At 38.8% G+C, this 21,481-nt stretch overlaps 3 protein-coding genes across 10 annotated transcripts; 1 reads left to right on the forward strand and 2 right to left on the reverse strand.

The window, feature by feature from the left end:
• Positions 1 to 4,593: 4,593 nt before the first annotated feature.
• On the forward strand, positions 4,594 to 9,449 carry LOC116249031 (Holliday junction resolvase MOC1, chloroplastic). Of its 6 annotated transcripts, none has more exons than XR_004171082.2 (6): positions 4,595 to 5,194; positions 5,745 to 5,850; positions 6,186 to 6,238; positions 7,168 to 7,294; positions 8,897 to 8,969; positions 9,167 to 9,234. XR_004171082.2 is itself a non-coding variant. In XM_031622132.2 (6 exons), the coding sequence occupies exons 1-6, from the start codon at positions 4,802 to 4,804 to the stop codon at positions 9,247 to 9,249; spliced, it is 840 nt and encodes a 279-aa protein (XP_031477992.1). In that variant the 5' UTR covers positions 4,596 to 4,801; the 3' UTR covers positions 9,250 to 9,449. The 6 variants fall into 6 exon arrangements, 4 of the variants coding, with proteins under 4 accessions (XP_031478009.1, XP_031477999.1, XP_049933196.1 ...); XR_004171084.2 differs by having other exon boundaries at positions 4,596 to 5,194; positions 7,168 to 7,207; positions 9,167 to 9,230; XM_031622132.2 differs by having other exon boundaries at positions 4,596 to 5,194; positions 7,168 to 7,299; positions 9,167 to 9,449.
• A 3,137-nt stretch (positions 9,450 to 12,586) lies between these two features.
• On the reverse strand, positions 12,587 to 15,198 carry LOC116248456 (protein trichome birefringence-like 9). Its single transcript, XM_031621254.2, has 4 exons — positions 14,661 to 15,198; positions 13,936 to 14,325; positions 13,499 to 13,657; positions 12,587 to 13,421 (listed from the first exon to the last, which is right to left on the reverse strand). The coding sequence occupies exons 1-4, from the start codon at positions 15,065 to 15,067 to the stop codon at positions 13,067 to 13,069; spliced, it is 1,311 nt and encodes a 436-aa protein (XP_031477114.1). The 5' UTR covers positions 15,068 to 15,198; the 3' UTR covers positions 12,587 to 13,066.
• A 1,960-nt stretch (positions 15,199 to 17,158) lies between these two features.
• On the reverse strand, positions 17,159 to 20,780 carry LOC116251558 (uncharacterized). Of its 3 annotated transcripts, none has more exons than XM_050076434.1 (8): positions 20,271 to 20,780; positions 20,067 to 20,168; positions 19,657 to 19,776; positions 18,769 to 18,842; positions 18,286 to 18,337; positions 18,052 to 18,154; positions 17,788 to 17,895; positions 17,159 to 17,505 (listed from the first exon to the last, which is right to left on the reverse strand). In XM_050076434.1, exons 2-8 carry the CDS (start codon positions 20,143 to 20,145, stop codon positions 17,376 to 17,378), a joined length of 666 nt encoding a protein of 221 aa, XP_049932391.1. In that variant the 5' UTR covers positions 20,146 to 20,168; positions 20,271 to 20,780; the 3' UTR covers positions 17,159 to 17,375. The 3 variants fall into 3 exon arrangements, with proteins under 3 accessions (XP_049932391.1, XP_049932389.1, XP_049932392.1); XM_050076432.1 differs by having other exon boundaries at positions 20,101 to 20,168; positions 20,271 to 20,762; XM_050076435.1 differs by having other exon boundaries at positions 17,366 to 17,505; positions 17,774 to 17,895; positions 20,101 to 20,168; positions 20,271 to 20,765.
• Between the last annotated feature and the right edge of the window lie 701 nt (positions 20,781 to 21,481).

Below are 21,481 nucleotides of genomic sequence, written 5' to 3' on the forward strand. Positions count from 1 at the left end.
GATGTCCCCGTCTATTGGCCTGCTCTGGATGCCCCAGAATTATTGTCATCGCTCCAAAGATGCGACAAAATTTAATGGAAAATATGTTCCAATTTTTTGCATCATATGGGCATGGGGTCCAATTTATGTGGAGGAGGTTCACTGATCTAGTCCCCATTGATCTAAATGAGAACAAAAATTGACGGCTGAGAAGTCTTTTTCTTTTTTTATCTTTTTGTATTTATCTGGTTTAATTTTTTAAGGGGAGATGCATGATAATGATGGTCGGCGTTCCAAGTTTCTTAATCGAAATCTAGTGGTCGTTGTCATAAGGAGAAGAAGACAGAGAAGGAGATAAGAGCTCAACTGCATGGAGATAAAAGGGGCCCATGATCGATGATCACAACAAACCCACTGCACGTATATATGGTCCAGTTAGTTTAGCTTGAATATTGGATTCAACTACCAATTGTCTTTCAATCTTTTCCTTGGTTTTGTCCCATGCGTTTTCAAAAGCAAAATATGTATATACAGTTCTACTTTTCCTTCTGTCATTTCTGTTCTATATATCTTTTGCTTTTTATGGTTCAGATTCTTTTGATAATCGACTGGTTACGTCACTTTCCGGGAGAGAAGAGAGAAGTGAGATTGGTCACAAATACTTGTTCTCCTTGTTTGTTCATTGGCGTTGAATGCGAAATTCATGGGAGACAGAGAGAATGAGATTTGATATGATGCTATTTGCTTGTTGATTTTATGTTTAATTTTCGTTAATTGATGTATTTTCATTAGTCATGACTCACTTATACACCCTCTCACGCCTTTTCAGACCTGCAATACTTGTTCTACTCCAACACATTCACAAGTTAAGGAGCTGTTAGGATCTGGTTGCCCAATACTTGAAATTCAAATATACCAAGACTGGTGACCTGAAAACTTGTTTGATATTTGAAATCTGCTCAACTTGGAAAATTGGTAAGACCCATGTGATGTGGTTCATGAGATCATAACCACAGAATTCTAATATGTAGTTTAACAGATTGAGTAAAAGATAAGAACTCTAATGAAATAAGAATTGATGAATCAAAACCAAAACCAGTATGAAGTAATATGCAGTGACGAGTGCCAATGTAGGTGCTGGTCTCATGTGGTAGAAGCGACTTATGAACGAATGAAATTAGTTGGTGAGACCATTAGGAGTTCTAGACAATATTATGAATGCCCAAATGTTGAACAACCAACCTTTTCTTTTTTTTTTAGTTTTGCAATGGCGCAGAGTTCTCTCCTAAATCCTTGAGAGAGTAGTATAGACCCTAAGAAGAGATTTGGTAAGAAAATATTATGTTCCTTGAACACATTTTCCTCAAATAACATGCTCCAAAGACGTCATGTTATTGTTTCAGAACACATGGTGCAATTATATCTAGCATTTAATTATGATCTGAATTATCATATTGTGTATCTTGCAAACAAGAACAGAATATTTTTGGAACATATATTTTAAAAATATGTGTACCAAAAACACAACTTTTTTCTTGTCAAGTGCCTTTAAGATTCAAAAGGATTGGTTAGGTGCAACCTAAAAATCGTATTCCATCAGTTTACGCCTTCGTTTGCAGCTACCCGAGTCTGTCGATGGTACAAATTTACTTTCTTAATTCCAAGAGATGTTAAAAGAAAGTATGCATGTAAGTACGGTTGACGTGTTCTTTTAATATGTCAATAATTTTGCATGCGCAACATATTTTAATTAGATACAGAGTATGTTGTTTATAAATACCTGGCTTAATGAATAATCTCATATAATAAAACTGGCAAAGTTCACAAACTGAGATTCTTGTTCTGGAAAGAAAATCATAGGATAACTTGTAAGTAGGCTCGCATGCATCGTTGTATCATGCATGGAAAATCTATATAAGATTTCTTGACAGGCATATTAATGTCTTCAAGCTTGTGCTTCGTGATTTTCTTATGGAGGGCAACACGTTTCGTGAAAACTGCCAAGTAAAAGCTTCAATCTGTGTTAGCTTGAGAAATAGAGAAAGTTACATGCAATTTTTTTTTTTAAATATTACTTGGTATCACTAAATTACATTCTTACAAGCAAAAATTAATTAATAAGAGTGGAGTAAGAGATTAAAGAACTCGAGATTTTCATAGTTGACTTAGCTGGTGAACTTGGAATTATGTGAATCTTGACGTAAAATTCATGAGGTGCAAAATATTTATACTTCCGCACGAGGCTTCCTTGCATCTGATGTCCAATGGTATCATTTCCTTTGCCAAACTAAACTAAACATAAAGAAAGTTGGTCTTAAAACCTTTAGATTTAAGGCCACGCTTAGAAATTAATCAATAGATCTAACGTCTTATACTGATAGGTATTGACTATTCTTTTGTTTAATGTAGCCATGCATTAAATAAAGAACCACATGGTAATGTGATTATCAGTAAATAAATACTATATTTATATGTAAACGATAAGAATATATTAACTTAGTAGTTGTTTCATCATTACTTAAGTAAGCCATGCTAAGATGACTGAGATTTGATTCAGCGATTATATTAATATTTGAATGTTAAGGCCGTAAACCATCAGGTACGTGTTTATTGAGAAGGCCCCAAATCCCTCCTCAGTATCAACTGTAATGCATAATTAAACTTACTTTACATAAACTGAATTAAACATATCTTTAGTAGTTAGGACGTGTTTGGATGAGCGAAGAAACGTTTGAGAAAAAACATTAAATGGACTTTCCCTTGATGTCGGCTTGGATTGGGTGGTTTGAACCAGATGGGCGGGCGGCTGCAGGGGCGGAGCCAAGAGGGGCACACAGGGGCCTTGGCCCTCTTTACATTTTTTTTTTAAACTACATGTACATTTTTAAAAATTTTTATTTATCCTATATAAAATTTTTAAAATTTGTATTTCCGTCTCTGTTTTTGAAACTGTAATTCGGCTCTCCTCATGAAAAATTTATGATTCCAACCCTAGACGGCTGTAATCATTAGTCGAGTTAGAAAGTTTTTGCTGAGAGACTCTAATTTAAAAATCTTTGATCGTTCAAATACATGCTAAAATGATTGAGAAATACCTTACACAAATAAGTAAACATAAATAAGGCAAATAGTTGAGGCTAATTACTAATAAATAATTAAATGAATTTAATGAGACTGCATAGGCAACTGCCCGCACAAGCCCACATGTGAGTCCACCCCTTATGTGGCCGATTCAAGAGTGCTAACTGTTAATATTTAGCTGTCTTAAAGAGTATTCTAAAGATTTTCTTTTTTGAATTTTTTATTTTTAGAAAATATTTTTGACCTATTCCAGGCTTCCAGCTGAATTGGCAGCTTTACAGGTTCTGTTTATAAACCAATTTTCTTATACTAGAGGTTAGGTTTGATATATAAGCAAAATTATACCTTGGATCTGCCTTTATATATGTATATATTTTGAACCGAGTTGGAAAGAAAGAACTTGAATGCTTAACAACTCCCCTAATGCGTGCTTTACTTTTCATAATTTATATTATGCATAATTAATACAAAGTGGTAACTTAATTTATATTCTGCACGGCCAAATACGAATGCATCATAATATCCACCAACACAATGTTTTGAAAAATAAATCATTTTTTAAATTTTCCAAATTATGTGTAAGCTATTTTTTATGTATGAAAAGGAGAAATATACCCATATGAGTTTCCAATAATTACAACAATATTTAGCCCAACATTTTCCCGTGTTTTGAATCAGAGGCATGCTAAATGATCCTAACAAGAAAGTGATTAAAACTTAATCAACATAAACACCTTGGGGCTTGTATAACTGAGACATCATGCATATATGCTAATGTTTAAGTTCATTCTTGGATGGAACCAAGGAGAATGAGCAGTCACATACTTAAGGCCTTCCCCTGTTAGGAAGATGAATGTGGAATGATCACTGTACTCAGCTGAAAGAGAAGATTACCAAGAAGTTGGCTGATTGTCAATCATGTACTCTGATGTCTAGAAAAGGACCATGTCTTCTGATTTTGTAATCAAGCTATACTCTCAAATGAAGTCTTAAAGTAAACCGATACAAACTTAAAAACAAAAAATGTTAGTTAAAAATACCAAGAACATAGTAAATATATATTAAAAAATGATTGCCCAATCTTTTCTCTTTCTTAAATGATTCACTTCATACCTTTATTCAATAGTTGTGAAAAGTAACTTTGATTTATAAAATTTAAATAGTTTTGTTATTTTTAAAACAAAAAGAACAGGTAACTGGCCTGCCTATGCTTTAGTGGGAGCTCGAACTAGGGAGACTTTGAAAATTATCGAGATTATTAGGTACACTTTTTAATGTACACTAATTCCGCTCCATTTTATTGAGATTTACTAAATTTAAAAATTAGATGCTAACATGGGGGAAAATATTAATTCGAAATTTAAACGGAGACACTATTTTTTTATTTTTTTTTTCATGAGTTGGGTCCAAGACTCCAAATAGTGGCGTTGCTTCCCTTTGAAATTTTCGTACAAGGCAGGGACCCGACGAGAAAATTGCATCTACGCGTCCAAAACTTTATGGTGGTCTGCATTTTCAAGTGCACCCAATCGTCCTTTCTTTCCAAGCAGCGAAATTTTCATTTGGATACGGTCCTCGTTCCCTCCACTCTCTGCACTCCCCGCCAATAACGGCCGGGGAATTGGTGGATGACACAGGAACCCCCGGAAAATGGTGCAGAAAGCCTAGTTGTTCCTCTCAACATTAGGGTTGGCTTCAGACACGTCCGGCCAGAAAGGAGCCCCAATTGCTTCAACGGAAAATGTCCGTCATCTCGCCCGCCCTTCCCACTTACTTATCTAGGGTTACATCTGGCGGCGCCGCCAACTTCTCCTGCGGTGGAGCAGCAGGAGTTTCCGCGAGTATATCGAAATGTGCGAGAGGGGTCGGCTTGTTGAAAGCAGAACTGGGGGAGGGTGGGAGGAGAGCTTGCGCGAAGAAGGGGAGGGGCCAGACTGCGGTCATTCACGAGGGGAGGTTCAAGGATAGCTGGGTGGCATCGCTTGCCTCTCCGGTCACTGGCCCGAGCGACAGCGGCGAAGAATCGCCGGCGGAGGAGACGGTGCAGAGATGTGGTTGGGCGATCGGCGTCGACCCGGACGTATCTGGGGCCCTGGCGGTCATCAAAGGCGATTGGCCGGAGTGCTCTGCACAGGTAATTTTAGGGGTCTTTCTAGGGGTAGTTTTGAGAGAGCGTGCTTATTATTCTTCTGCATTCCGGTTTTCAGGGGCGCGTTCGTCATTTACCAACAGTTTGAAAGGTAATGGCGGGGTTTTACCTCTTGGTGTCCTTCAGGAGCAGGGGCCTTTTGGTCAGATGGAGTGTCGGAGCTGGCTCCTTTCTCCAGGTTGACGAAATTGCCCTTGCAAATGGTGGGCACTCCATTTCAAACGACTGTAGAATTCTGGTTCTTCTGCCTGCGACACAACGTCGTTGTAACAAAGATTATAAATAATCATTAAATATTATGATATTCTGTGCAGATATATCTGAAAACCACTTTCAGATCATGAACAATTAGTACTTCATTTTGATTCCTTATGTTTGTTTACATGTTGCTGTTTAGTTTGTGGTGCTGCCAATTGTCTAATCTTTTGCATGTACAGCCAATGTTCTTTTTTCCTTTTGGTGCCTACTTCTTTGAATTCCTTTCTTCTGCTTTTCTATTGCCGGACGGTAAAGGTAAGACTACCCTTGTTGGTAGGTTTTTGATAGCCCTTACTTGCAAGCATCTGTTGGGAAGAGACTGCGGAAGCGGCTTGATGCGAAGGCCATTGTTCAGTTACTCCGTACCTTCAATGCACCAGTAGGTATGATGGTTTCTCCTCTGTCCGTCGAGGATTGAATTACATGTACATGGTGAAGATGTGTGATTGGTGTTTTATAAACGACTGGTTGCACTTATCAGTATCATGAAAAATTCAGTTTTTGAAAACCATCGATTGTCATGTCCTTTTATTTTTCCCTCCTATGTGGGGAAAATATTTGTTCCTGTGCATCGGAAAATCATCAATTCATGCACATAACAAACACATGCATATATGTATTTGACTCTCAATTATCATAAAGATGTGGACATTGTTTAGAGATCATATGTTCATATTTATTTACTTATTTATTTGAATGAAATACTTAAATCTTTCAGGGACCACTGCATATATCGAGCAATCAATACCGTTTCCAAAAGATGGCAAGCAGGTAATTCTTTCTTAAAATCTGTTTTCAACATAGATTATGTGATGGGGTGATGGTGTTATTTTTATTTTTACTTTTTGTGGACCTCTTTCCCCATACTTCCACCTGGTAAGTTCTCTCATGCTAGTTACCTCATCAACGTGATAGACGAACTATTAATTTTCTTTGCCACAATATCGTCATGTTCTTCAGATGCCTTTTCAATACCATGATGGTCATCAAAAGAATCACGGCGATCAGCATTATTATCATCTTATTATAATTCCTTATTATCGACATTACTATTCCCATTAATTTTCTTCAGTTACCAAATTATCAGCTGTATCATCCGGAACAACTTGACTTGAAGCACGACCATCCTAAGCATTCATTACAACTGCGCCAAGGCTTGTGCTGATATTTTTATATTGTTGATTATATTGAACAGGAAAAATCCACCACCACCATTATCATCATGAAGTAATAGTAATACAACGACCATGACCAGCCTTCTCTCTCTTTATCTGTCTGTTTGTCACTTTGTCCATCTCTCTCTCTGACTCTCTCTCTCTCCATATATATATATATATCTCTCTCTCTGTGTGTGTGTGTGTATTACACGTGTGTGAGTGTGAAAAATGAGTAAATGAGACTGGACTTTTCAATGCCCCTTTCCCTCGTAAGCTTCACCAATCCTAGGATGCAAAGGATGGTCGTGAAAAAGAGAATACAAAAAATAAGGGGTATAGAGAAAAAGGTGAGTTAGTGAGACAAGAAAAGGGTTGGAAAAACCACCAACCTAGACACGCTTTACGTCTCCATGAATATACATATCAAAGAAATGTCAGCTTTGCTACGTTACTAACTTATTACTGTGAAGTATTCCTGCCCTCTGCCTTCAGAGGTGGAATGACATAATAGAACTAACCAAAGTTTGTTCTACTGTTTACTAGGGCTGGTGGAGTGGAGGATTTGGATATGGATTATGGATAGGTATACTGGTTGCCACTGGTTTTTCTGTTATTCCTGTGCCATCTATTCTTTGGAAGACTCATTTTGAACTTGCAGGAAGTTCCTCAAGTAAGGTTTGTCTTTAGTCTTTAATTTTCTTTTGGAGAATGTGTGCTTTAACATTGAGTTTTATTAGTATATGAAAGGGGCAAAAATTGCTCTATTACGTGACAACCTTCTGACACGATTATTAAGGTTTATAAGTGTACTCATGGTTGGGTATGTATACAAGGAGAGTAGCACATAGATGTTAATCCGGTCAAAGCAGTGGTCTCTTTGATCTCAGACATGTTGGATCCTTCTTTTAGGGTCCACTATGTAATGTACATAGAAAAACACTGGATCTAAGTTCCCCCAGAAACAGGGATATGAATGTTTTGCTATCACGGACTTAATCAAGCACATCTGGTAGGAACACAAAATTCCTTCCTAAAAGCTTTGATGGCATCTGGAAAGCCCTACCTTTTCTAGTCCAGGGACGAGAATGGTCCCTGTCAAACAGGAAGGATCTGTTTTCCTTAGGGTAAATGGTTAAACGTCTGTGCCAGCTATACCTAAATGAGGAATTTAAAATCATTGTGGTCATCTTAGAAGGTTTCATTGGTTTGTCCAGGAAAGAGAATGCATTTAAACAATGATGCATGATTCTGTGTTTGATCTGCATTCTTTTCTTTTGTTGGTCTCTAGCAAATTGGATATAGAAAATCGCTAATTCAATGCTTACATATTTGTTTGGATAGTTGATACTGATAATTTGAACATGTCACAATATTATTTCCATTTTGAACCAAGCCTGTTAATTAGACAGAACATCATAATATTTAAAGGCAAAGGCACAGATTGTCTGAACTATCTCATGGCATTTTGGAGTAACATGAAGAATTGCTTTCTTTGGCTGCCTGTATTCCTAGGGAAAATGCTCTCAAGTAGATCTGTACCTATAACCTGTAACAGTTCTGACTTTGGATATGTACAGCAATTGGTCACCCTCGGATTCAGTAAACAACACACTATGGAGAAGAAAAATGTTATGTTAAAGATATGATTGGATTTTCCTTTCACCAGTCAGCTCAATATTTTTTCCTTCTGCCAGGACTTCAACTACTTTGTCTTTGTATACTATCTCGCAAGGGATAATGCTTTTACTTTGCATTCATGAGCATTTTTCACAGTTGACAATTGTCCAAATGACAAGAATTAGCTGGTGACACTTGTCGCAACAAAAGATATCAGAATTTGGATAAGGTTATTGAGCTGTGGACTATGTGTAGCAAGAATACTGCAGCTGAAATTATGGTTAACCAGAACAAGAAAATGCAGAAATCTAGCTGTTGCTGTGTATGGCTGTTGCAGTTAGGTCCACTGACCACCAATGACCAACCATCAGTACCGATGAACTTAACTACCTTTATCTCTTTATTAAATTGTCTTTCATGGTTTCCTTATAAAAGCAAGGAGTACCTTTTAAGAGTTTGTATTCAAACTTGATGCATTTGACTCTTGATTCATTTTTTGTGCATTTTTCTAGCATCCTAAATGTGTATTAGAGGCATTACCGGTTATATGTAGAAAATAAAGTTGTCATTGATGATATCCTGAGCTCTCCTGGACGTCTTTGTAATTAATTAGGTGGACTCATGTTCCAGCAAAGGTGCTTGAATGTTTTGACAGGATGACAGCAGGAAGGCAGCTTGTGAGTTATTTCCTTCATTGAGTTCCATGTTAAGGAGAAAAATGGACCATGGTAAGTGTCACTCTTGCACCCATTTTCTTATCACTTGCTACTGTCTCACATTTCCGTGACTTGCGTATATAAAGTTATAAACTACAAAAATGTGGACACCATATTGTCTTGACTTGTCTGTTGGTTTCAATATGCTTCTTACCCTTGCTTTTTTTTTCTCTCTCTCTGACGATGATAATAAAACTCTCCAAATGCAGGTCGAGCGGAGGCTTTATTAATTGCTGCTTATGGGAAGGGTCTGAGAAGAGTGCAAGAAATATCTAGTTCTGACATGACTTAGTAGGAACCATTTCTGTTCTGAATGGGTGCCCCTATTCCTTTTTCTTCTCCAATTTCCCCTTGTGATTGTTGTGTATTTTTTATTGGGTTTTTATCTATTGATATGGGGAAGATCTTGTTCCCTAGTTCAGTATCTCACATCGGTCAATTTCTGTATGATGATTCTGATGATTTTGTTGTGCAATTGGCATTTTCATTTTAGTTGCCCTTATCGATCTCCTTTTTCTAGCGTCCCATAATTGTCTGTCAAACTGGAAATATTGATGACCTTGACCTCATGGGGTTTGAAAATTAAAATCATGAAACCATTTCGCTAAAGTGCATACAAAGAAACGCATACAGTGTGTCTAGCACACATCTCATGGTGAATTGAAGGATGCCCGTTCTTCCTGAATTCTGTAAGGTAAGTTGAGGAAGATAAACATTTTCACCAAGATGCTTCGTCTGCTTGATGATACCTTGGATTCTTCTACGGCTCTGCTTCAATTTTGATTGTAGGTATCTACTTTGTGAAGGATAGCTCCGGAAGAAAACCCGAGCCCTTTTCAAGTTTACTTTATTAATAATCCAGTCTCTCCAGTCGTTTGCAGACCCTGTATCCGTTGCCATGTTAACTGTTCCTCCTTCGTGATGCAAAGCATGAAAGGAGCTAGTTGGCAGAAAAGGATTCAAACGTGGGTTTCCAAACAATCGCCTGTGGGTCCCTGATATTGTCTGGTTTGTGGGGCATGTATTTTAGAGATTGCAGTTGGTTAAATACCGTTTGGCTCTCCGCCATTCTTCTGAACAATGGATTGATAGCCTAGATGGTATGCTGCAGAGGCAGAGGCACTTTACGATAACTTACATGGTCCATGCAACCTTTGACGCAACATATCTTAGTAGTTTGAAGTCCGAAGGTTTGTTGTTTTTCCCCGTCAGGACTCCACCAATGCCCAGCATTGAAAACTGGGACATCTTAACTTTGCCGTTGTGTTAAAAACAAGTATGCTACTAAAATTTGGTCGGCTCTGATCGCCCTCCGCGACTTATCTGAAGATTTTTAGGAGGGCGACCTAAAGCTACTAGGTAGGGGTCCCTGTACTACTGTATTCTGCAACTGAATTCTTCAAGCGTGTTGGCTAGCTAATGGTTATGCTGGCGTGGGGTATTTTCCTTCACCTGCTTAATGGTTGTCTTGTTGGACAATTGAAAGTGCTTCTGCAAGCATGCAAATCAAGGATTGCCATTGGTTTCTACAGATGGAAACTACAAACACAGTTGGTCCTTTCTGCTTCTCCCATCTCTGGCACGGGGTCTGTAATGTAAGCCGCATTCGTACAAGCAACGCGAATTTTACTGCAGGAGAAATGGAAAACGATGTTCTGCTCAAAACTTCATGTGGTTATCTAACCGAACATTAGTTTGAACACCGAGGCCGGGAGAGCAGTCGGACGTGCCTGAGTTTCTGATCGTCGTTGGATGAAGATTTCAAACTGACCAACTGACCAGGGTAGGGATGAATTCTTTGGGTCCAGTTCGTCACAAAATGACCAAGATTAACTAATATGTTCCGACTCAAGCTGATGATTTGGACTAAAAATCTGGCTGAAAGCAAGTCCCTGCCGAACTCACCTTGGCCTGAATCAACTGAACGCAGGAAGGAGGGTCTCGTAACTGCTTTCTTTTGGCCGCAGCAGCGTCTGAAGCCGCATAGGGTCAGCCATTTAAGCTGCTATCCTTATACCGCAGGCTTGATATGCTGCCCAAGTTAGCATTTGGATCTGAGCAAAGTTTGAGGAGGTTTCTGAACTGAAACTGCTTGGATGTGAACCGAGTACGACACCGAACGCACTGTAAGTTGTTGCTGGAAGGCACCGAATACACTGAAGGAGGCAGTGGAGCACAAGATCACGAAGAAGGTGGATGTGGAGATGAGGAGAAAGTCCTTCCTTTAGAGCAGGGCCATGCAGGTACAATCCCATCTAGCAGATAAAGGTCGATAAAACTAGGCGTGTCCGTAGGTGAGTGACTTTCACGTCGGCATGGACTCTCATGGTGTCTCGTTAGTTCCGTTCATTCGCTGCCCAGTTTTACTCACTTAAAATAAGATAAGTTGGCAGTTCAGGCGGGGGGCCTGACCACATACACATTCTCCTATAGACAACCTAGTGTTAATTTTCTTATCTCAATGTCTGGAAGAACATGGGAAAATTAGAATTATTCTTCCCATCTTTTTCCTTCTCTGTTTTAGCTGAATAGACGAGCTCATGAGTTAGGTTACTGACTGGTGCAAACTATGATTCTCCTACTGTTTTCTGCAACCCAAGTTCGATTGTTTATCTTTTAGTTAGTCGGCGTCTCCTTGGATCAGCTTTGCCGACATTTATATACCAATACATGCTCTCTTTCCGACTTCCTTTTAGTTCGTTCCAAGTTGGTTCTACGGTTGCCGTTCAATTGCAGTTGACCTGACGGTTGAAGCAAAACTCGGAGAAATTTGCCTTTGTCGGCGCGTCAGATACGGTATACTTGCGGAAATACATGTAATAATACCTTCACCCGAATTTGGTCTTCCTGGTGTGAATAGTCTATGCCTATTGGACCACCAATATACATGGTTCTATAGTACAAGACAAGTTAACAATGAGTACAGAACCCTTCTTTTCCTTCATTTACTAAAGTGAGGGTAGTAGGACCATTCCATGTCTGAGAAGATGGGCATTTACAAGGTTAAGTGAGCAATTGCTTACAACCGTAGCTAAAGCCATGCTGGGAATAGCCCCACTTGCTGTCTTGGGTAGGGCCAGCAAATGAACCAAACAAACGGAACAACGTTGTTCTACAAACCCATCATAGATGAGGCCAGATATCCCAACCCAAGACAGCACATTGGTTTTCTTTTATACATTTAAAAAAAAAAAGGAATTGAAATCAACCTGCTACTTCTATAGTCGCCTTGTTGTTTTTTTATTTTATATCACTAAAAATCATCATAAAAAGTACATACCATTACTAAAAATTGTAGACAAGCAACTGACCGTGTCAATGCATATCTTTTGTGATGGTTTTTAACCATACAAAATTAAAAAAAAAAAAAAACTATCCTACTAACATAGTATATCTATGTGTGACCACGCACATTAAACCTTTACTTTTCTCTGAATCGTAACAATTATATAATTTTCATAGTGTGCATTTAATGATGAGATAAAATAAACTTACAGTCAAAGGTGCAGACCGAAATAAATACAGAGATTGAATCAAATAGGTGCGGTTGTCAATTCCGTGAAGTATCTGATTCAGCAATTTAGTTGAATCAATTATAAATGGGCAAAGGATTTCACCATATACATTAAAACAACAATAAAAATAATTAAAACTTTAAAATTACTTGACACATGGCACTCTTGATTTCATTGAAAAATCAAATTCATTTGCCACAAATTTAGCATCAATCAGCCGATTTGAACAACATTGGTCCTCCTATTGGGTAGCAACGATATAATGCCCTTATGAACAGAGCTGTCTTCTGAATTGCTTTTAATTATCAGAATTATACATTTTGGATTGATTTTGGGATGTCCTTCGACCTCTCATATTGGTGAAATTCTGACCATCCATGGTTTTCTTGCGCAGTTCGCAGACCTCGCCTTTCCAACTTGGTTGCTTGGGGGAACCATTGATTTTGCTATTCTTTATCCTTGTTTGGGGGAAGCATTGATGGACCTGACCTGCGACATTCCCGTTATGGGGCTCTCGAAAATTAAGAACAAGTGAACTGGTCGGCGGCGGTGTATACACACTATGAAATACACACAACATTTTCGGTATACCATCTAAACATTTAATCTTCCTTCATCACGTTGTCTTCTGATTCTGTAGCCGCTAGACAGCAAATGGGCATAGAGAATTTCATTCCATGCGTCCGGCACTCCCGGTAAGCACCAGTGGCTGCAATCTTCGATAATTGGTTCCGGCGTCCCTGGTTCACGGTGAAGTGAAGGATGCCCATCATTCCTGAACTCTGTCAAGTATGTTATGTTTAGAAATATGACATTTTCACTAACGTGCTTCATCTGCTTGATGGTATCATGGATTATCTCATTATGCCATGGCTCTGCTTCGAGTCTTGTGGAGTTTGTTTGAGGTTGTCTGTTGTCGTGGCAGGTCCCTCCTTCATTCCATGTCCCACTGCAGATTTTGTTGGCAAATTATTCTGCGTCTCGAATGAGTATCGATATGTAGAGTAACAGGATAACGTTTCTTACTTGAAGTGGACTGAGGAATAGCTCCGGAAGAAAACGTAACTCTTTTGTATGTCTACTTTTTGAAAAACCCAGTGCTTCCAAGTCTGTAATGACTTCTTGAATGCAGACTTTGTATCCATCGTCATGTTAACTGCTCCTCCTTCCTGGAAAAAAGTACCTCTGTTGCATAGGAGAAAAGGGAGTAAGTAACTCGAAAAGATTAAAAGTAAGTTTCAGACAACTGTGTCCCGTGGGTCCTGGATATCATCTGCTGTCTGGACAATGCATTTTAGAAATTGCAGTTGTTTAAAGACCATTGACTCCTGCCAGCCATCTGAACAACGGATTAATGGTCCAGATGATATCTAGCAAGGCACTTTATGGTAAGTTAAAAATGGCTCAAATAGCCTATTGAACAACATACGCTAACATTTTTCAATGAAGAAGGTTGTACATACTGGTTTTTTGTTTTGTCAGCAGTCCACCAATGCCCAGCATTAAAAACTAGAACATCTGAATTTCTCCATTTTGTGGAAAACCAGTGAAGATGATCAACTCTAACAGCTCTCTGAATGTCTTCTGAAGAATTCTTCGGAGGGCGGCCTACGGCCACCAGATAGGGGTCCCTGTAGTACTCTATGCTGCAATTGAATTCTTCAAACTTGATGGCCAGATAACCCTTATGTTTAGTTATCGGATTTCCATTTATTTCATATATGGCTGAGCTGTTTGAAACTGCCTGTGAGAGCATGCAGATCAAGGACTCCCATTGGTTTCTGCCGATGGAATCGCCTGCAAACACGAATCGGCCGTTTCTGCTTCTCTCTAGCAAATCTCTGGCATTGAATCTGTAGAACAAACCAAAGCAGAACAGGGTAAATTCAACTGGGTATGGTTGGATTGCAAGATACGGGGAAGAAGGGTAGGACCCAAGTGGCTTAAGTGAGTCTTTCGCTAGCCTTCCAGCAATTTGGTGAACAAAACCTGCCTCAATTATAGACAGATGCAACTTCGTGGAACCATGCAAGATGCTTCAACCGAAGTAAAACTCACCCCTGTTGTGTAAGCGTAAGCTTTCTAATTTGGTTCAAACAACAGAAGTCGAGTACTGACGAAATTGAAAACAATTGACGTGAAGTACTTAGAAATTAGACGCCAAATTTCTTCAGATTAAGATTCTCACTTTGGGAGGTCACATCCAAACGGCTGCCATCTCCATTTTTGATAATCCAAGTCCTTCCTTCCATTTTGTTGGCACCTGAATCCAGGATCAAGAAATGGGCAATCCTCTTTATAATGGAGCCCCTGGTAGTCCTCATCGTAGACCCATCTCCCATTGGAGTAATCACAACCTTCCTCAACTACTGCAGATTGCTTCGGCATTGAGCTGAAAGATAGGTATCCGAGACGGAGGAGAGGGTGTAGCTGGAAGACACCGAACGCATCGAGGAAGACAAGGCAGGACAAGATGACCAAGAAGATGGATGTGGAAATGAGGAGAAAATGAGAGATAATTGAGTCTCTTCTGAGGTAGTGGAAGCTGCACAGAGAACTTCTGTGAGATGGATTGTGAGACATTAGCGTTTCCATGACCACAGAGCTTCCATCTAGTAGAAAATGTCAAAGGAGATGAAACTAGGCGTGTCGGCAAGGTGAGTGGTTTTCATATGAGAGAGAGAGATAGGGAGGTGACATCGTCTGGTTCTTACGGTGTGCCGTTGGTTCCGTTGGCTGACCGCCTAATTATAGGAGTCAGCTTCACCAGGTAAGAACCATTTCTTGTGCTTGAAGCTCGTGTCCATTGGATCTTGTGTGGATCTTACTAGCCATACTCAAGAAAGCAAAAATTGCCCTTGATTTAAGCGGCATTTGAATGCGCTAGCTTGTCCTTGACGGCGAGTTTGATTGCTCGAATAACTCGTCTTCAAAGACAAGGAGTCCGAGCACTGCACTAACCATTCAAACACTAAAAGAACAATCCTAAATAACCCCTTCTCCCTTTACGCTTGCAATGTCCGAAAGTCTTTATTGAACACGAAAATCCAGTAACTTTTGCTTCTGGATTTACTCATCAGCAACAAATATTTAAGTGATAAAGCATGTTCTAAAGTGGGATAAGTTGGCAATTTGGATGTGGAATAATAATACTACTGCCAGTGGTCAGTTTGGCTCTGAGTTGGTTCCCAGAGACTTTTTTCTTCATATATTTTCGGACAGTAACCAAACCATTCTTCCTACTCGAGCCCTGTGGATCAGGCCCACTTCATTCACCTCAATCTTAGGCTTCAAGGTTTGTTTCAACTGGTCCTCGTAGGTTTACTGACAGTCCTAGATTGGTGCCGCTCCCTAAGCATCTGAATGACCACTTTTCGTCGTGATTTTTCCTTACTCAAGAAGTTACATTGTAAAGAAGAAATATGGGTGCATGTGCCACTTTTAAAGGAAAGATCATTCTCCGTCTTTTCGTTCTGCTTATTCTCCTTTTTGAAGATCTGAATTGGGCAGAGTTCTTGAAATTTTACCAAGTTGGTGACTACCAGTGTCAAACCTTACCCTAATCTTGGGTTGATCCCTTTCCCAGTTATGACATCCCTATACCAAAACCAATCCGACCAGGTTCAGTAAGAAAATAGGGGTAATCATTCATCTGATTAAGATTTGAATTTCTTTGTGTATATATATATATATATATATATATATATTACAGAAAGGAATTTTTTTTTCTGGGTATTATGGTCCTTTTTCAAAAAAAGGAAAAGGTGGAATACGATTTCCTTTGGTAAAAGAGCTGATAACAGGCATATCTTTTCGAGGTCGATTTGATATTTGAAAATCACATTTAAAAACATCTGGTCAGGTCTCAATCTGAACCAAATGCATTCTTCTTACATCCATAATCCTTCATGAAAAACGATACAAAATATTCTCTGTACGCTTCTGTTTCCTACAGTTTGGGAGAGACGGGTAATCCTTCTCCGGAATTTTGCGTAAATTTACCAAAGGTTAGATTAATGGCGGCAGATGCTATATCGCTGAGTGGTTGCGGAATAACACTTTTTCTTTTTGCTTTTCCTTTTCGTTTGATTTATCTTTTACATGTGGAAGATGTCATGTGATTCAACTAGGCCTTATTATAAGCCCTCACCGACAAAAATGTCAGGTTTATGCCTGTCATTTTAGGTAAACTCTTCAAGTTTCAGCTTTTTTATGAAAGACGAAGTCATACTCATGGTACTGAAAGGATTACCAGATGGGTGGGTGGTCTAAAACTGCTGGGGACGAGTTGTTGATAAACAAAAGCTAAGATGTGTATTTAAAGCCGACAAAAGTTGGTTGTCACCTGCCTGGGTGCTTTCAAGGTGAAAACGGTGAAGAATTTAATGCTTTGGATGCATCCCTGCGGCATGATTTGGTAAATTTCCACTTAATCCCAACTCAGCAATTGAGGAAAAATGACGACGAGTCTTTGAAATCATCCCAGAATCAAATTATGCAAATTGTCGCAACCTTGGCTCATCTTGCACCTTCATCGCTCAAATATGTGAGATCGAATCGTGGAAGGTGCCACCTTGAAAGAGAAAAAGGGTGGGTGGTATAGGAATGTGTGGTTGCTCTTCTTTCCCCCAAGGGGCGAACCCCAAGTTGCACATGAATGGAAGAAAACATGTGTTTTCTGCTACATCAAGCAACGGAGGCAAGCAGCCTTCATGGAGAGCTCACGTACTAAAAGAGGATGAAAGAAAACATTTGAGAAAGGAAGCAACTTCAAAGAGATAAATCACGGAGAAATAAAAACTAGAAATCCTACAGACAACCCAATTTTGTACTGGAGACGACGAGACAAGGTAAATCAAGAAACACCATTTGAAAGAAAAAGGAAAAGAAGACCTAGTGCTTGCTACATAGTTCTTTGAATGGTGAACTCGAAAATGACCCCTTCATGGTTTCCGACTTTCGATCTGGTCCCCTGCACTTCACTCACTTGCAGTCCATGTTGGGTGGCCTCCTCGATAACCAACTCATCTAGACTGTTCAAAAGTTGGAAAACAGAGAAAGGATCAGCATGGCACAGTGACTCCTCGAGACTGATCTATCATTATGCACCATAAATCAAGGCGCATTGGTTATCAAACAGAAACATGATTCAGTGACTAAGACCTATATAACAATGTCAAAGTTCTAGTTGCTGAAAAAAATGGTATAATGAATGGTTATCAAACAGAAACATCATTCAGTGATTAAGACCTATATAACAATGACAAAGCTCTAGTTGCTGAAAAAAGGGGTATAATGGACCGTTAAGGAATTACGTCCTGGCACGGGATACATATGCTAGCAAGAATTTGCACCCCCTCCCCTTGAACAGAAGCAGCTGCACAACTGTGTCAAAAAGCAAAGGAATGCTCGAATGCTGGAAGCATGTATATTTGTCAAGGAAACGAAAAGGATAAAAAAGAATTGTTAACAAGCTTAAACCAAACAAAAACAGAAAAAGATGACACCTCCAAGAATTAGATCAAATCCTCATGGATGTGTCTCTAAACCAAGCAAAAGAAGAACAGATGGGTAGGATACAAATATCAGCTCCGAGAATTAGATCAAATCCACCGGGATGTCTCTGCAAAATTTCCTTCAATTGACTGTTATTGCCCCATTCTAGTTTTTCAGCAAACGAATCTGCAGTCGATATAAAGGGAAAACAGATGACCTTGACCAGCATAAATACCAGCAATGCACTCAATCTCAATCGGTCATGGATTAAGCCATAAGGTTTCAGTCCATAAATTAAGTAAATTAGGGCCTCTCACCTGCATGAGACACTGTTCCTGAAGAATGCACATCTATATTCTTCTTCAGCACCTGAAGGCAGAAGATTATGTAAAGCAACTCCAAAGCATGGAAAATCCTTGAAGTATTACATTGAACATATAACATCCTATGCGATTGAAACTCTAATGTTAATATTACTGAATCCTTTTAATATACTAATTTCATAAAATTAACCATCAAAACCATAAGACTGTAAAAGTTGATGTTGATTAGCCAATTCATCAATATTGAGACAGCATTCTACTCCTTCCACTTTTAGCATGTCATTGCTATTATGTATAATAACATAAGGAATTGTCATCTTGCACCAAAATGGTGATATGAAGCATGTCAACCTAAACTCTAAAATTTAAAGCGGTTTGAAGACATTCATGTATTTAAGCATTAACTAGCATTCCGGGTTCCACCAATACTAAACATGAAAGGGTAGGGATGTGAAGATGTTACAGAGTGATCCTTGCCTTAATTACTTCATCATTGTGGTCAGTCAACACGATTTCACGACAGAATCGGCTACAAAGTATTCCTGTAACCCCTGAAAGCAAAAAATGGAAACCTTAGGGTTGAAGGACCCTCCAGAGCTCAATATGCAATCAAAGAATGCAATGGAAACAAAGAAGAGTAAATGTATCTCACACACCAACACACATCTATAAGCATGACATATGTGAGCAGACATCGGTTTCCCTTCATAGTTGATGCAAATCATCCTTACAGTTACAGTTATTCTGAGAACGAGTTTCCAGACAATTAGATGGAAAGTTACCTAATTTTTCTTTTTCTTGAGGGTGTTCTTTCTTCAACTAGCAAAACAATGTCTGCGCGTGCATTTTTGTTCTATTGGCATCATAACTCATCCAGAAGCAGTAATTTTCCACTAGGGGATCTAAACCCATTCAACTTCTCGTTCTGTTAAGTGGGTACAGTTCCAGCAGTTGCTAGGAGAATCTATCCTACTTCTCAGAAAAGATGATTGTATCCAAAGAAAATCCGTTTCTTTGCATTTATTTCCAATAAGATGAAGCTGAATATTCTGCTAACTCAAAAGCAGCAACAGATGTTCGTGGAAATCATGTAAGGCCAGAGTAGGTCTTCACTGTGGAGGAAAGGGCCACGTGGTTTTTACGCACCTAGGCAAGGACCAAGGTTGTGATTCTCACGTGCAAAATCGAAAACGAAAGGTAACAGGAGCATAATATTCAAACATCAGTCCTTCGACCTACTCAATTGCATATATCTCAGCAATGCGGTAGAACTGCCTCCCATATTCATAAGGCTCAACCAAGCGCGGAATTGCGCGCAAGAAGAGAGAGACAGAAAAAATATTTGGCACAAACTAAACGAATTACCAACACCAGAACCCAATTCGATAATGGAGCGCCCATGAAGTATCTGCTTATTGTTTGAGAGGTAGTTATTCAGAAGCTCAGCACCAGGCCATACCAACTGGCCAGTAAGGTCATAATCAGCTACAAAACAAATAATCAACAGGAATCCAATCAGACATTACCCTTTTCAACATGAAAGAAACAGCAAATAAAAGCAAGACCAACGCTGAAAGCTCAAACGATATAAAATCTTGACCCTTGCAATTTGAGATACACAAACATCATATTTCAGAACTTAGTCTAGCACAGAAACCATTCCAAGAGCCTGATTCCCAACCACATCATAACAGTTTGAAGAGTACACGTAATGTCCAGTAATCATTTCTTCTTTGCAACAGCAATAAATAAAAGAAAAAAAATCACATTTTCACCAGGGAATATGGCGAATATGGCCAAGAACCATACTTGAGGCAGATTGTAAGCAGAAAAGTTGGAGTACTTCGTCCCCATATTTGAAAGTGGTCAATTGGTAGCTACAAACAAAGAAAGAGGAAGGAAATCATCCGACGGTCAAACCCTTGGATCACCAGAAAACGCAATTACAAAGAAAACAGAAAGGTTTCCTGACGTCTTACTCGTCGTTGATGAAGAATGACTCGTCTAAACAGATGATATCGTCTTCGTCGCCGCCACTTTGCATCGCGCTCTCCATTTTATGTCTGGAATCGTGGCCCTCTGTGACGGCGAATCCGGAAGCGAGGATATTTAACGCCGTATAACTTCAAATTATAACCTGCTGATTTGAAGAATTTGGGCGTTATAGACGTTAAAATGAAAAAATCAAGTTGGAAGCAAGTGGAAGAGGGGGAGCAGGTTGTAAGAGGAGACATACAGAGGTTGAGATTTTCTTCTTTATTTCTTAATTAAAGGAGTAAACGAAGATGGAAAATTTACTTAACATATTTCTATTTCTTGATTAGGGTTTGAGTTTTGTGGCGAAATCATTTCTGCCTTATCCGCCAAATTGAGAAATAAACTTTCTCATATGCTTTTTCTGGCATGGTGTTTTACCTTTTCCCTGCAAAATGTTCTTCCTTTTGTGGTTAATAATCGAAGAACTACCTTCAACAGTAAAAAAAAAAAAAGAACATTCTTATTAGACAAAGCAAAAGTCCCAACAAAGCCATGAACCCAAATCATGAGATTTTTTTTCGTTTTAATCTGTTTTATAATGTAATTTTAAATATGTATAAAAGACTGTATGTATATGTGCGTGTATAAGTTCACTTCAATCTAGAATCGGTTTATGTAGTTAAATTCAAATGTCTGTTTATCTACATTTGATTTCTTCAACAGCTTATAGTAGTCCAGGTACTTGATATTCAAAATCGCTTCTGAAGTTTCTGATCCGTTCTAGAGATTCAGATACCTTCCGTTTACGTGCATCAAAATGCCTCACTGTTACAGATCTATCTTCATCTGTAGCTGTTACCGACTGCTTGAATGGCAAAACATGGAAGAACAATTTTGCTTGCTCAAGAACATTGTAAGTTACCTAAAAACAAGGGTAGTCTCGACGCAATTCATGATATGGGTCGGCATGTATCCAAAACCGATTCATGTCCATAATTAGATGCAATTTATTGCATATCAGATTAAAATCCAAAACCAGGTATCCAAGATCAACAAAAGACTATTCTAGGCATAAATCACGTACTTCAATGATCTTTAATCCCAATTTTCAGAATAAATTTTATAACCAACCTGGATACATCACATATAAAATGGTCTTTAATCTCAATTTTCAGAATACTCTTCCAGAATTAACCAGGTCTAAATAAATATA

Source organism: Nymphaea colorata, chromosome 1 (assembly GCF_008831285.2).
Source record: "Nymphaea colorata isolate Beijing-Zhang1983 chromosome 1, ASM883128v2, whole genome shotgun sequence".
Classification (NCBI taxonomy): domain Eukaryota; kingdom Viridiplantae; phylum Streptophyta; class Magnoliopsida; order Nymphaeales; family Nymphaeaceae; genus Nymphaea; species Nymphaea colorata.

Bases quoted from the DNA above. Each gene is read 5' to 3' on its own strand.
- LOC116249031 (XM_031622132.2), top strand. From the start codon at position 4,802: ATGTCCGTCATCTCGCCCGCCCTTCCCACTTACTTATCTAGGGTTACA. The intron at 5,851-6,185 runs GTATGATGGTTT...TAAATCTTTCAG, and splicing joins TACCTTCAATGCACCAGTAG to GGACCACTGCATATATCGAG. The intron at 8,970-9,166 runs GTAAGTGTCACT...CTCCAAATGCAG, and splicing joins AAGGAGAAAAATGGACCATG to GTCGAGCGGAGGCTTTATTA.
- LOC116248456 (XM_031621254.2), bottom strand. From the start codon at position 15,067: ATGGAAACGCTAATGTCTCACAATCCATCTCACAGAAGTTCTCTGTGC. The intron at 13,658-13,935 runs GTATGTACAACC...CCTATGCAACAG, and splicing joins GCTGACAAAACAAAAAACCA to AGGTACTTTTTTCCAGGAAG. The intron at 13,422-13,498 runs GTAAGAAACGTT...CAAAATCTGCAG, and splicing joins TATTCCTCAGTCCACTTCAA to TGGGACATGGAATGAAGGAG.
- LOC116251558 (XM_050076432.1), bottom strand. From the start codon at position 20,347: ATGGAGAGCGCGATGCAAAGTGGCGGCGACGAAGACGATATCATCTGT. The intron at 20,169-20,270 runs GTAAGACGTCAG...CTTTGTTTGTAG, and splicing joins TCATTCTTCATCAACGACGA to CTACCAATTGACCACTTTCA. The intron at 19,777-20,100 runs GTATGGTTCTTG...TTTGTTTTGTAG, and splicing joins CTGCTTACAATCTGCCTCAA to CTGATTATGACCTTACTGGC.